Source organism: Lissotriton helveticus, chromosome 2_1 (genome assembly GCF_964261635.1).
Source record: "Lissotriton helveticus chromosome 2_1, aLisHel1.1, whole genome shotgun sequence".
Lineage (NCBI taxonomy): Eukaryota > Metazoa > Chordata > Amphibia > Caudata > Salamandridae > Lissotriton > Lissotriton helveticus.
The window spans coordinates 516206602-516222933 of NC_136059.1; the positions used below are offsets into that span (position 1 = coordinate 516206602).

Consider the following 16332-nt stretch of genomic DNA (forward strand, 5'->3'; position numbering starts at 1 on the left):
TTGGTCAAGATTATTTTACTGATCCAGCTAACCTATTTTTTTCACACAGCCACTACAAGCATCTTGTTGCCAAGATTGTACAATAAGTATAGCAGTTGTTCAATCACAAGACCCACAGTGTGCCAGGACTTTCCCTGGGGCAGATTGAGTGAGGGGCACTGTGACCGCCAAAAATTTGTTCGATCCGCTGTTAGGTTGGTGCAGAACCACACAAAAGAAAAGTATAAGAATCCAAAGCTTGTAGCTGTAGCACAACTTCCTTCACTTGCAAAAGCCCAAATTGCATTGGCCCTCTGGCTGGGCATGGAATGACCATGCTAATTAACCTCCCAGTGAGTAAATCATAGGAGATTGGGGCTATTGACAATAGTCACATAATAGCAGCCCTGAAGGAAGTTGATCTTTCCAAATCAGCACTGGTCTCCCGCTCAGGAAAAAAACATGGCTTTAAACCATATAGTTTGTCCTTGAAATATAAACACATGCAGTAAATATGCCTGTGAATGAGTACATCTTACTTTCAGAAAAGTTGAATGGTGTCTTATAGAGATTCATGACAGAAAAGGGGCATGCACTTGAATCCCCTTGCCCATCAGACCTGTTTTTGGTAAACAGATTTTGCAATTTTGGGTAGTCCGTTGCATGTTGCGTGTGGTAGCACAATTTCCTGCTTAACTGGGATTTGGATTAGTGTTGCTTGTTGAGAATGCTGCACAGGACAGGGGAAGTATATGGAAACCATGGAAGTGCCACACAGTAATCAAATACAAGGGTTAATCATCTAGGTCATGCCATTCCATAGCACCCAGAGACATGAAAAGAGGAATTTGCAGGTAAATGTGGCAGCCATCCTGGACTGAAATTTGAAAGAGACCTCGCTGAGTTGACAATTGACTCATCAGGTGTCCGGCAAGGATGATGGGAATATAGTAAACATTTTAGCAGCCCCGGTAATTTGAACACAGTAGCTTCTCAATTTATCTTTGATATCAACAGAGAAATGTATATCAGGGGAGGAGGAACCAATCGAGCCAGAAAGGCTCCGTATGGTGACACACAACAGAGGTTGAAAATAATGCTAAGGGTGCAGATGGAAATATAAGGTAAATATAATATGAACTCTGTACCCTTGGACTCTTCTCTGCCCTCATAGAAGGTATAATATGTGTGCAAGATTCTGACTAGCTCTGCACACATGCAGGATCCTGGGACACACTTTTTAAATAAACATTTTGAACTTGTAAGCAGATTATTACAAGAAAACATGCCTGTAGGATGCAACATTTTCTTTTCACTATTTTTTTTCTTAAATCCAGACAAGTAAATAAACATTGCAGTATTATACTTTACTGAAAATTTCACTGTAGCAATGTACTTTTACACAAAAGAGGAAGCTACAAATTGTGCTGTCAACTATGTGACAGAAAACTTATGTTACAACAAACTAGGAGGGTACTGTTCCTATCAGGAAACGAAAGTAAGGATGGACGAATAGAAAGGGTTCCTAGGGATTACTCTTTGGGATGGCATACTTCATCATTGGGGGTGCTCCTGGTACGGCCAGCACTGTAATGCCCTACATGCCCACGAAGGGTCTATGTTCTGTGTCCCAAGTATGTCTATGTACTTCCCATAATCATATGTACCAGCAGATTTTCATCACTTTGCCTCACGCTGTGGCGACTGATTAGCGCCACAGTGAGCATGCGTCCATCCTTACCTTCCTTTCACGATACGAACCGTACCTCCTAGTTTGTTACATCAATGATGTAGGAGCCTGGGCACTGGACCGTCATTGGGTCTTAGCCCCCTTCTTCTTTGCTTAGAAAACTGATGTTAACTATGGAAGCTCTCCTATACTGTTGTAATAACCATGGAGTCAGTCAGGATTTTTGAATGACCGATTTACAAAGTCTTTAACAACACTTATTCAAACTATGATCCTAGAACAAAGTGAGGTGGCTGGGTGCAAATAGCTTTGTAGTTGAATAACAGCTGCTTAGTCTGGAATACATCTTTGGTTCTAATAATGCATTATTGAAAAGTCTTGTTTGTAGTATGTGTTGCTGTAGATGCACATGCTCTGCATACTCCTGCTATCTAGTGCTAGGCTCGCACATTTGCAACTTGTTTTTCTTGAGCCATGAGCTATATGGTGACTCTTCCTCATATCTGCTTTGCACATGTGCCTCAGATTGCTTTTTCCTTCCATTGTGTTCAGACATGACGACTGGAGGTCCAGGATCGAAACGCCCATTCGAACTTTTTTCCTCCAACACTGATTAGATCAGAACATGACATACTACTGCTGACTCGCTATTGAGACCTCCACAACACCAAGGATCAACAGACCTTTCACTGCTGGGCCGCAGACCCGACTAGGGGTCTGAGGCCCCAAAGCGTTTACTCCACGTTTTCTCCTTTGAGAATGTACAGCTGGTGATGGAACACACCCCAACAAGATAATAGCAGAATGTAAAGGCATCTTTATTTATTTATTACTTGAACTTTCACAACCCACCAAAAGTATGCTTGCACCCGCAGTTTGGGAAACTTTGCCTTAATGAGCACTTGAACAAGACATGGATCTTGCCTGCTTGTGAACAGGCAGATTGCTAGGTGGCACAGACCTGCTCTGAGGGACTCCTCTTTAATTCTCCAGCACCCTGCTGCCAAGAGTCTTGTGGTGTAAACTTCCACAAGCAGGCCAAAACCTAACTCTTTTCTGTTTACACCTCTGGATAGAGAATCTAAACTGTTGGAGGCTTTCGGGGAAAGGATGTTATCCTCTGCCGACCGGACCCACTGATAAGTTAACTCTTGTGGTCTCTTAGACAGTTATTCTCATGCATTATGGGGCATTGAGAGCAAGGTCTTGCCTGCGGTCCCAGATGAGTTGCATGTAAACTTGGCATAAATTATACAGATTAGACAGGGCATTGCGAAGTACGTCATTAGATTGGGACTCAACAATACCAATTGTTGGATAGAATGCTTCGTGGCACACATGGATAAGATCCATAGGCTTTTCCAACAACATACAGGCATAACTAATTGATATGCCATTTGATGGCACCCATCTCTTCAGCCTCATCTGAGGCAGGATGAGTTATTATTCTCACATGTGGCAAAGTATCACATTGGATGGATGCTTCAAATTGCCCAGGTTGGATACACCCTTTTGTATTCTGCTCATTCCTCCTCGTATGCCACCTACACCACAGCAACATCCAGAAGGGTGATTGTCCATTTTTAAGTGGGAAGCTTAGGCTCTTTTGGACAGGGAAGCCATTGAGAGGTTGCTGGTATTAGTATTAGTAATAAGAATTGGATGCTGCTACTGTTATTTCCTGGTGCAGAAGAGAATTTTGTCCTTTTGTCGACATTTACCCTCTTCCTCCAAAAAGAACAAGTTCAGGATGTTCACCTTGACCTAAATTCTCTCTCTACCTTGGATCCAGGTGACTGCCTGGTGACACTGGATTTGTAAGATGCGTATTTCCATATTCCCATCCTGCAGTCCCACAGACAACATCTGCAGTTCTGAGTGAAACACAAGCACTTTCAGTTCTCGGTGCTCCCTTTTGGGCTCACCAGTGCTCAGTAGATGTTCACAGAAGTGTTGGTTGCTGCACATCTTCAGAGGTTGGGAATACTAGTCTACGTCTACCTCTAGACAATGGCAAACCTCCCGACATCTTTGGTGTTCTCGATCAACGTGTTGAAGTCACATTGGATTCCTTCACAGAGGCTCCTCTTTAAGCCATTCTGGATACAGTGTTTCGAGCCTTCTCACCACCTCAATGAGTCGAGGACAATCGGGCTAAGATCCCAATGCTTCAACCTGTGATCTGGGTCACAGTGTGTGTTACTCTTAGACTTCTTGGTCTCTTACATCCTGTTAGTAGATCGTGCCAGGTGGCCTATGCAGGCTCTGTAATGGGATCTGAAGTATTAGTGGTCTCAGCACCGAGGGAAACGGTTAAATTTCCTCAATGTGTCAAAGGAGCCTGTAAAACATCTGCAGTAGTGGTTGTTAGACCCCCAGTTGCACCAGTCGCGGGACTCCTCTCCCTACCCCACCCAGAACTGACAGTTGAGACGGATACATTGTTGCTGAGTTAGGGAGGCCTCCTGGGCGAAGTGGGAATCAGAGGACTCTGTTCTCTGACAGATACCTTACTCACATAAATTTGCCGAAGTCGCTTGTGATGCGCTTGCCACTAAAAGCCTCCCTCCTGGTCATTAACAAGGAACGGGTGCATGTTCTCATGCACAGCACTACTGCCATTTCTTACTGCAACAAGCAGAGCAGGATGGGTCGTGTTTCCTGTGCCAGGAGGCTCTATGCCTCTGCAATTGGCAGAGTTGTCAGGATATTTCCCTATTCGTACACTGTCTGGCGGGATCTTTAAATGCCAGGGTGGTTGTACTCAATCTGCGTTGCCTATCAGATCTCAAATGGGTATTACAGCCTGAAGTGGCTCAGTGGTGTTTTGCCAGCAATAGGGAAAGACCTGGCTTGATCTTTTTGTCACTGCAGAGAACATGCTGTGTCAAAGCTTCTGAATATTAGAGTTTCCAAGGTGGTTCTCCCCAGAGATTCCTTCCACCTGGAATGAAGCTCGGAACTTCTGTAAGTCTTCCTGTCTCTACCTCTTCTGCCTAAAGTCGTGAATAACATCAGGGATGACCAGGCACACTTCATCCTAGTGTTCCTGGACTAGGCCAAGAGAGTGTGAGACCCAGAACTTCTGGCCATGAGCCTATGACATCCGATACAGCTGCCGCTTCAGAAGGATCTTCTGTCGCAACAGCAAGGCAGGGTCCTGCATCCTTATCTGAGGTTGAAGAACTACCCGCTAGACGGGATACGTATGACAACTTGAGCAGAAAAGATGCCCTTAGAAACCTGAGCACTAGAACAGATATCACTATCAAACCAGCGGACAAAGGTGGGGCCACAGTGATACAAAGTACCACGGCCTATCAAACTGCCTGTATGAACCTATTGGCAGATACCAGGTATTATAAACCGCTCACCAGAGACCCCACAATGCGCCTCAGAAAACTATAAATACAATAACTGCAGAAGCACTGGACCGTGAGTGGATAAACAAAAAAAAACATGAATTTTTTCAGCTGTGAAGACCCAAGAATACCGGTCTTTTATACCATACCAAAAATTCACAAAGGCAAAAACCCACCACCTGGAAGACCCATCGTATCTGGAATTGGATCTCTGCTGGAACCCTTATCTAAATACACTGACTGGTTCCTCCTCCCTCTAGTTACGCGCATTAGGTCTTCCATACAAGACACAAAAGACCTTCTTAATGTTCTACAAGATGTCACCCACAATCCTTTGCATAACATTCTGGTGTGTTTGGACATCGAAGCACTTTACACCAGTATCCCGCAGGAAGAGAGCATCCGGATAATTGAAACACGTCTATATCAAGAAGACTGGACCTGGGACGCCCCGGTGAGCTGGATAATCACATTGATGCGCCTTGCGCTCAAAGAGAATTTCTTTAGAATTGAGGACCAACTGTATCTACAAGTCCATGGCACATCGATGGGCAGCACGTTTGCGCCCAGTATAGCCTGTTTGTATGTGGGACAACTAGAGGAAGAGTACATCTGGACCCCCTACTCCAACAATATAAAGAAGTGGTGGTGCTACATAGACTATATCTTGGAAGTGTGGGAGGGAGATGTTGCTATGCTGGGAGACTTCCATGATTGGCTAAATCATCTTAATCCACACTTAAAATTGACTATGTCCCACAACCAAGAACATGTGTCCTTCTTAGGTGTGAAAATTAGTGCTACAGATGGGGGGGAGGGGAGGGAGGGGGGGTTGTTGGCTCCCTGCACACAAAATTGACAGATAAAAACAGTCTATTACACTTTAACAGCGCTCACCCCGCGCTCTGAGAGAACCTACCTGTGGGCCAATGTTTGCGTATTCGCAGAAACTGTGCTGACCTCAGCGAGTACAAAGTGGAAGCAGAGATCCTGACAAAGAAATGAGAGGAACGATCCTACCGTAGAGGGTCATAGAGAAAGCAAAAAAACAATCCCGTAATACACCTAGGGAGGCTCTACTGCAAACACACCAGAAAAGGAGCTTGACACACTAATGTGTGTGACGACTTTCAATGCATCATCTAATGATATTAAAAACATCATAAATAAAAAATGGTCGGTCCTAACCTCTAACAAACTGAATTTAAAAAAAACAATGTTTTCTTTCAAAAGAAATAGGAGTCTTAGAGACTCTCTTATACACACTTGACTTCAAAAAATGAAAACATCACACCAAAGTACACTTTGGAACCAGCCACAGGTTACGGACCACTACCCTTGCGGATCCTGTGTGGCGTGTGCGTTCACAGAGCATACGAAGGAAATACACCTAGGCATGCATCATGAGTGGGAGCAAAGATCGCACACTAACTGCAACACTGATAAAGTCATTTATTTGATTAAATGCTCATGCCAACTCATGTACGTAGGAATGACCGGGAGGAAAGTGAAGGTGCGCATAAGCGAACATATGAGCACAATCAGAAGGTCCATTTCGGCTACGAAATTAACAGCACACTACGTTGAGAAAAAACATACAGACAATGACCTATGGTGGACAGTAATTAAGAAAAAAGGTCCGGGGAGATGGGGACATGACAAAGATCCTACTGAAATGTGAGCTACGATGGGTCTACAGATTGAAAACCCATATCTCTGGACTAAATGATTCCAAAGCCCGGGAAAGAACACAGTGATTGTGGGTCATACTGACCAATCTCGCTCTTAAAATTGATGCAAAGTTGTTTGCGGGCATCTTAGCTTCACGCATTAGTCCCCGGATGGTATTGTGGATCCGGATCAATCCGGTTTTATACCGACGTGGCAAGGGGGGATAATTCTAAGCGACTACTGCATCTCATTGATCTTATACACCGCTCGCGCACTCAGGCCTTCCTGCTCTGGATTGACGCGGAAAAGGCCTTTGATCGCGTTGATTGGGAGTACTTGTTCGCGGAGATGCGCGCATTCGGATTCGGGGATAACTTCATCCGCTGGGTTCGTTGCTTATATGCCTCCCCCACAGCTGCGATGCGGGTTAATGGTTGCAAATCAACCCTTTCCCCATTGCCTGGGGTACGCGTCGGGGCTGTCCCCTATCCCCACTTTTATTTGCGCTCTATATGAAGCCTTTTGCCCAACGCATTAGGTCAAACCCTGACATTACGGGCCTTAAATTTGGAGCTGATACACATAAAATGAGTATGTATGCCGATGAGGTCATCCTCTCACTCACTCGGCCTCGGTTTACGTTACGGTCCCTGAACTTTTGGGAACATAGCAGGGTTCAAGGTCAAATTCACAAAATCGCAGATTCAGGTGAATAAGGTGCAGGACCTACAGCAGGACTTTGCATTTCAATGGGCTCCTGCGGTCATTACGTACTTGGGCATTCGTCTGACCTTGTCCATCTCTAAAACGGTCTCTCTCAAATACGCCATACTGATGGAGCAAACGACCAAGGCGCTGGCTGCCTGGTCGCGTCTCAAGTTGGCGTTGTACGTGAATCTGGCTGCGGTGAAGATGATGGATGCTTCCACGCATTCTGTACATCTTCCAAATGCTGACTTTGACTCCTCTGCCGGGCACACTGCGGTAATTGAAAGGTCTTCTTAATAAATTCCTGGGGTAGAATAAGAAGCCACGCCTCGCGTTCGCGCACATAACCTCCTCAAAGGCGCAGGGTGGGCTAGGCTTCCCACTGGTAAGCGCTTATTACCAGGCGACATGCTTCCGTTACATCACGGAATGGAATAGGCCCATGTCCAGCAAGCATTGAAACTTCATGGACCAATCCATATGTTCCTGGATGGAACATATGGCGCGAACTGTGGTTCCTGCGCAAGCACAGAGCGTCTGGACTGTACTCCTCTCCGGTTACTTCCCTGACTCTCAGTGTGAGACCGACTAGCCGGCCCGAAAGGCTGGACTACATTCCCTTCTCCTATGTCCCCCATCGTGGATAATCCCAACTTTCAGCCAGGATGTGCGTCCCCGATCTTCCATCGCTGGAGGGAGGAGGGTTGCAAGAGAATGGGTTCCCTTTTTGATGTTGAAGGCTTGATCCCCTTTCCTCAGTTGCGTAAAGATTATGACCTACCAGCCTCCGATGCCTTCCATTACTCCCAGGTCGCACACTAGGTTACACGGGCTGAGAACTTCGCCCTCATGTCTCGCCCCTTGACAACCTTCGAGAAGTGGCTGGTGTGTAAAAAAGATGACCGTAAGCTCATATCTGAACTTTACGCCATGATCTCTACTCATCCAAAGAGGCACCGCACGAAGGCGCAAGTCAGATGGAAGACTGAACTGGGGATGCCCTGATCACACAGAGTGGGAACACATTTTATACAGAGCACATCACACTGCTCCCAATACGGCAGGCGCAGAATCTGCATATAAGGTGGTTACTTACTGGTACTATACTCCAGTGCGTATTAAGTGTTGGGACAGGATCAAGTCAGACCTCTGCTGGCGGGGGTATGGTCTTATTGGTACACTGGTGCATTTGCTCTGGCATTGTCCGAAGGTGGGACGCTATTGGTCAGCAATCATTGATGATGTTGATGCAGCATTTTAAATTACATTGCCACGGGTTCCTGAGAATACACTACTGGGTCTTCCCCCACCCTAGGTTCTTCCCGCTGAAGTCCTGGAGGGGCAAGCAGATCGCTATGGCATTATTTGCAGCGCTGCAGGTGCTCTTAGCACACTGGGGGTCTTCTTTAGTCCCGGACCCTCGAGATTGGAACCATCGACTTTGGCACTTTTTAGCAATGGAACGCTTGTCGCCTGGTGTAGAAGGAAAAGGCAAAGAATTTGCGAAGCTATGGGCCCCCTTTTTACAGATTCTCACCAAAGACATGAGAGAAGTAACGTGTTCGAAATACCTGAAAATCCTACAGCTCATACCTTTAGAACCACCCGGTGTGTCCACAGAACGAATTGCTGGATGATTGGCCATTGCTCTAATGGCTGTAGTGCAGCGGATTAGACGGGTGCGAACTGATGCGGAGAGAGTGTGGGGGGTGGGCTGGGAGGTGGGGCTGTTTCCTTGTTTTCCTAAAAGTTGTATCTGAGTTGGGAGCATTTATATTTAACACACACTTGAATTCATCGCGAGGTCGCCCTCCGGAATGTAGACCTGAACTCTGTGTATTTAAGCTAATTTCGCTCTGCCGGCACCCCGATGTAGGCAGCTAAGCTGTGTTTTTACTACCATGCTACCACGCAATAAAAAACGATTGATGCTAAATTATTCCATGCTTTGGAACCAACTTCACAGGAACAGATGAGACAGTGTCTCATCACTGCAATCATTGTACATATGATCCAACCCTATAAGTAAAAACCATGTCTGATTAAACATAAGTAATGTTCAGTTCAGAAATCAAGTTGAGTTTTGTACATATGACCTGCGGTATAGATCAAGATTTTTTTTTTTTTAATCCAACATTATACATGAGTGAGCACTGACACCAACATAGACCTAGATACCACTCACCAACTGGTACCACACATCAGCCGTCCATATACCGAGGCGGGAATGAGGGTTCCTAATCACAGTCCTTGCAATCAATATGAGTTCAGAAACAAGAGGCATTATACGCCCTCAATAACCTTTGAATAGAGGAAGCGGTCCTGTATACACAGCCACAGGTTACTGGCCACTACCCTTGTGGATCCTGTGTGGCGTGTGCGTTCACAGAGCATACGAAGGAAATACACCTAGCCATGCATCATGAGTGGGAGCAAAGATCGCACACTAACTGCAACACTGATTGTCATTTATTTGATTAAATGCTCATGCCAGCTCGTGTATGTAGGAATGACCGGGAGGAAAGTGAAGGTGCGCATTAGCGAACGTATGAGCAGTGTAAACATCTTCAAATAAACAACTGCTTGTTCACACACCCCATCCAGAGGTGTAGTGTCCCAAATTCCAGCCCGTACACACAACTCATTATGGGCATAACGCTAACAATAGGACCTCTTACCCTAATTCCGTGGTTAACTACAAACTGGGACCACATTTTCCATGATTCCACAACTAAGTGCGATGACGCACACAACGCAAAATCTCATCATTGCTCCAGAAGTCTTTTTGTGCAATGGGTTATTGTATTTATGTAGATCGTAGTCCCCCATCATGCCTACTGCTGCCAATTTTGGGTTCTGATCGATCTCCTACCGCATTATTACCCCAGTACTTTTGTATGTTTCGGTACCCTCTTATCGTGTGCCCAAGTTTCTCCTCTTCTCCCTTTAATCTCAAACAGTAAGAGCAAACTAGTAGCCCAATTTTAGTACAATAGATGCTCTGTATAATACAGATGCATAAGAGCTACCCCAGTCTTCCTATTCTATTAGTTTTAAATCCATCTCCCACTTAGTCCTAAGACATACATGGCAATTAGGTGTGCTAATTAAGGTTTTATATACATTTCAGATGGGACCATCACTCACTATCTCTATCAGTACTGTTGCGTCCATATGTAAATTGTGTGAGATTCACCCTCTCGATCCCTCCCCACTCACCTCCCCCAAAGTATTTCTCTAAATCATCTGTAAATACTTGTAGAACTCATTCCAATATAATTTGAAATGAGCTTAGGTTTGCTTAAAATATTTAAGTCTTTCGTGATATAGCAGGTCTTCATGTTTCGCTATTGCCATCATGTCCTACTTTAAAAAAGGCTCTTATCCGAACTCCTCTTTAAGGGCTGTACTGAACTAAAATCAATGTTTGCATTGTTCCTACATTTCCATCCTGTAACAGCGGAAGTTTGTTTCAATGTCCTTGGGAAGTATAACCATCCTGTCATTCAGTTCCCCAACCACATACCATGTCCCAATAGTTTACCTCTGTGACCTTTATATCCCAGAAAACGTAAAGTTCCTATCAATCACTACCACTAATTGATTGGTATTAAATGTGAGGTAGTAACATACCGCTCCCAAACACATTTCTATATAATGTAGGCCATAATAAATGCATTCTTTGCCACCATTCCATTGCGTGTTCCTCAGTGCCTCATCTGCTTTTGGGGAGAAAACAGTGCTCATAATTTCTCTATCATGGCTATTCCCTCAGAATTCTGAGAGGTCTCAAATAGCCGTCCTTGTTAAAGCATCCTATTTTGATTAAGTTTCTTGTTTAAACTTTTAAAAAGCTGCTGCCTCACTGACTGCTCAGCATGTTAACATAACACAGTTCACACTGTGTTAAAGTGGCAGGCTCCGGGTTGGATTGTTTTTCAGTTTTAAGTGTGAGGGCAACATTTACTTTCTTTTTATTTTAAAAGCACAGTGGTGTTATCAGTCAGATGTCCCTTTATGTATCAAATTTGGTTGACTGGATTATTTTAAAACGTGCAAGTGTTGTCCTTTAGTCATGTTCACCAGTTAAAAATGCTTTCTTTGATATCATGTTACTTTAAAAATACTCTTGATGGAAGATATTACATTGTTTATGAATTTAGAGGAAATGTCCACAATGTATAATGGGAATTGCAAGTAAGTTACTTTTCCTCTCATGGGTATCTCAAAACTCCAAAAATGATATTGCTACAGTTGTTCTCTGGGTGATTGATAGTATGCCACCTTCGCAGAATAATCTTTTGACAGCACCAGACCATACACTGCACTCTGGTCGAGCTCATCCAGTTTTAGTCCCGATTTCTAGCGTTAATAATCCTCCAGATATTCCTGGGGAGATCATGTGCAACTTATCACCGCTCCTAAATGTTGAACCCATTGGGTGGTGAAACAAGTTCAGTTGTCTGCATTGACATGGTGACCCTTAATCTGTTAAAGAGCTTTTGTCACTTTTAAATCGTCAAACTCTTTTTGGTGAGAGAGTGCTTTGAGAAGCGAATATGCAAGTTGGGGGTAAGCAAATATCATCTTGCTCAGAAGAAACTACAGTGACAGCCATGTATTTTTAGAGGATTATGGAGCTGGTTTCAAATTGAAGAAAATCACTCTGCATTGGTAATGTTTGTTTCTACTTCTGAATCTTGGGAACTGTGTGCTTCTTGTGCATAAGATTACCCGCAAATAGCCATCTTTAGGGTCTTTTGCACATATTCAGTCTTGGTGTTGTAGGTAAAGGAAGCTTTTGCAAAATACTAACATCCTGAGCGTCTTTATACATGCTTGTTTGCAGTCTTCAGGTATAGAGAATGCCAGAATTCTTAGAGTGGTCTTGATTAGGAGGAAGTAGAGGAAAACTATTCACACTTTTTGGTGCAATCCAGTAGGTGTGATTTTGTACGAATAGAAGCAGACACACTTCAGATAGAGGACAATGCTTTCTGAATGAAGGCATTCTGTCTTCTCATACTGATTGACCTGTTAGCAGTGATTGACTTTAACCATCCCACCCTCCTTAAAATAGTTGCAGCAAGAATGGTAATAAGACTCAATATTCACTTGGTTCTACTTGTATCTGCAAAATAGAAGCCAACAAAAATAAAAGCTCTGTCATCGCCCTTTCACCTCCAGCAAGGAGGTACAATGCTCCATCCTCCCGTATACCCTTTTTAACCTTTACATGCAACCTGAGCTCTTTCCTGATAAAAGTTAGTATCTAATTCTATTTTTCAGCTTTTTCTCTGTTTGGGAATCTCTTTGGTGGAAGATATTGGCCAATCATCCTCAATAGTTGTCCTTCAGTCGTGGAGGTCTACCACAATCTGAAGGCTCAACCTGGTAAAAACACAATTCCTTCCTATAATCCCATCCAGCATTAAAATTGCTCTTCAAGCCTGGCTAAATCTCAACAGTCAAAAGACCATAATCCCTGGGTTTCACAGTAATCTAAACCTTCAAGCTCTCAATGCACAGCTGAAAAGCTTCCAGATTCAGCTGAGGTTGATGAAAGAAATGAGATACAACACTGAGGAGGACCTCGAAGCAGTGATACAATCTTTAGCAACTCGCTATTCACTGGACTTCTCAAAATCCAAGTTGCCCCTTAAAAAGTGGTTCTGCATGCAGCAAGTAGCCAGGTTGGTCTCGCGTACAAGACGTTTTGACCACATTTTGTGTATACTAGTGACCCTAAATGGCTCACAATTGAAACTAGAAGCATCTTCAAACTAGTTTGTGTTAACCACAAATAATTAATCATTATCAAATTTGGTTCTCCCAAGTATGTCATTGAAAAATTGGCCATCTCAGGCTGCCTATGAGCACTCCTAAAAAGTATAGATTTTAAATTGCACAATATTTAGTGCATGCCCGTTACTCATAATCTTCTGCCAAGCCAGAGGATGATGGTTTTAGCTTCTGATAAGTGGTGGTGTTGCTCGTGCAACAGTCTTCGGCAGTAGGAATAATGAACATGTTGCTTGCCACTTCAATACTCCTTAATCTGATCCTTAGAAAAATCCTTTGTCATGGGTCTTAACTTCTAGCATTTTTTTTTGTTTCCACGTGTCAAAGAGCAGAGCCTACAAATGAAGATCGAGGATCTTTTGCTCCTCATCAGGAGATAACGCGGTGAGATGTGCCCAGGAAATTAGTTTTATTTCAAAGCTGTCACATTGACATATTCCGAGTCTCTCTAGATGTGCCAATCACGTTAGCTTATGCTATGCCCCACTTCCACATTTCCTAAGAATCCTTCATTTTGCTTTTGACAAGAACTCCATGTTTGTCCCTTAAAATCCCATAAAGCAGGTTCATCCAGTAGAGTACAGGAGTGGCACTCACTTTGAAAGCTGATGTTTGGAATGCCTTCTTTTCTGGAGAGTACATTCTTCTGATTTCTTTCCCTGGAGCATGCCTGGGCACTAGGCATGTAGACCCTTGTGCATAGTACTACTACTGGTTGCTTGTAGTACCAGGGAATATGTAGGTAGGTTTTACTATAGGAATTGAGTGTATTCTGAAATTGAATCCTTCTTCACAGAGGTAGCAAAGTAGGGATTCAGAAAAGTACCCCTGACCGAATCTGGTAGAGCAGGTTGTAGAGGAATGATGGTTCTAGCTGTTTGCTTTGTTTGGAGAGTTTCAGGCCGCCTTCACAGCTCTACGTCTGTAGAAGTGGCTTTATCAAGCCTCTTTGTAGCAACATCAGTAATTTCTTGGAAAGCTTCCAAGTTATTGACTTTGATTAGAACAGAGTGGCATTTTTTTAAAAAAGATCTTGCCACTATAGGAAAACATCAATACCTGGCATCATGTGGTGGAGTTGCATGTATCTTGTATTCGTCTCTTCTACTGCACTGTATTCACACGCATGTTTCCTCTTCATTCCTCCCACTGTTTATTGTTTTGGCTTCTCCAAAATCCAGTTACAAACTGCTGTCAAAACATGGTACAAAATAAGAACATACACACACCATAAGAGGAAGTTATCTTTTTACATAGCTTACACTGATAGCTGAATTGCCATTAAGATGGTTAACAGGGTTTTTAGATGTGAAACATGCAAGTAGTGGAATCCTACTTTTACCATTGCTCCATTACTTTGGTCCATACCCATGTCAGCAGCATAAGACTAAGACACTTGTGACAGTGGGACTTAATCTGCATGTGTGATGGCCTGATGTTTCTGGGATCCTGTTATAAACCTTGTGGGGATGGTGTAGTGCTGTTGAGGGCCTAACTCATTCATGAAGTCTCTGCATAATGGTTTGACCATGTGCTATTGTATCTTTGAATTTCCCCTCCGTCTATTTGCTTGTTCAGATCCTCTTGTTTTGCTTTCCTTAGCCTTCCATGCTCTTAGATGTTGTAGAAACATTTGAACGCCTCAAGCAATAGGTTAGTGTAGCTCTGTTGGTTACTCTTTGAAACCTGGAGAGAGTTGATATGAAACAATAAGTTTGTTTTTCAACGAGTAGCCCCTAACACCATTTATCACAACTGCCCATAATACCCTGGTTTGAGAAGTCGGCCTACACTTCCAGAATTGGTCAGTGAGAGATTTCAGTACTTACAAAGCACTCTTCCTAGCGAAACATGCACCATAAGTACACGGAGATGATTCTAAAATGTAAAAAGGTTCAAATGTTTTGAATGCAAATTAGTCAACCAGTGATTGCTGTGGAGTTAAAGCAAGCAGTCTTTTAATTCTCTCATATAAATTTAGGCCGTCACCCTTGCATTTAGTTGTTTTAAAAATTTAATTTGAATCAAGATTTTTAAATTGTAACATTGCTTTCCTTTTTCCTTTTCTTTTTCATTAAATAGCCATGGCTAGACAACAAACATACAGTGTTTGGGCGAGTGACGAAAGGGATGGAAGTCGTTCAGCGGATCTCCAATGTGAAAGTCAACCCCAAAACTGACAAACCATACGAAGACATTAGCATAATTAGTATCACTGTGAAATAATTAAAGAAAATTTTATAAATTTTGATAAATCTTTAATGTTGAATTTTAGATCCATTATAAAGTTTTTTATGTGTTTTTCATTTACGCTCTCTGCTCAGGAAAGCCACAGGACAGCACCAACTATTACACCAAGTCTTCTGTTGTTCATGCCATGCAACTATCAAGTGATTTTGTTCAATAATTTGTAAATTAAGAAATAAAACTTTAAACCTGTAAATGGATGTAATGCGTTTATTAAGTCTTCAATCCAGTATAGTCAACATTTATGTTTCTGGCACTATTCGTATAGGAGAAGGAAGATAATAGTTCCCCGTGGGTCTGCTTCTTATAGCAGCAATCCCCAAATTCCCCAACCAGAGAGTACTTGTTAGGCCCCACGGTTGTCAAAATGTAATATCAACCAATTCCCAAATAATAAACTATCTTGTCTGTATGTGCCACATCTTCATAGAGGCTATTTGGCAAAAGGCAGTGGCAACATCACGATATATAATGAGCCAATGTTTAACCCCACCACCGAAGTGACACCCTAGGAACTGAAGCACTCCTTAAATGTCATCCAGGTATGAAGGTTCACTTTCTAAAAAAAACTTCCACAAGCTTAAATGCAGCACCGTAAAGGATGACTTCGCCCACAAGTTCAAACTAGCAGAAAATTCATCGAATTTTTTTTTTTAAATTGTTCAAGACTTTACTAATCCTGCTGCGCTTGTTAGTAGAGTACAACCTACAGCCTCCCTCTGTGCTGGGTTATCTGATTTTTTTTCCAAGACCAAATCCATTCCATCTATGACACCTTCCCTTCCAACCCGACCTCACCCAAGCATGAAGCCTATTCAGATAATTCCGAGGTTCTGACCGAATTTCTTCCGGTTTCTCTCAATGACTCCTTAA

The 16332-nt window shown here is 43.2% G+C and overlaps 1 protein-coding gene across 1 annotated transcript in view; it reads left to right on the forward strand.

The window, feature by feature from the left end:
* Positions 1-15655, forward strand: part of PPWD1 (peptidylprolyl isomerase domain and WD repeat containing 1) — a 387705-nt gene extending 372050 nt beyond the window's left edge. The window contains exon 11 of the mRNA XM_078675153.1: positions 15295-15655. Coding sequence (XP_078531279.1) covers positions 15295-15438 — 144 coding nt within the window. The 3' untranslated portion in view covers positions 15439-15655. The remainder of the gene's footprint in view (positions 1-15294) is intronic.
* The last annotated feature ends 677 nt before the right edge of the window (positions 15656-16332 follow it).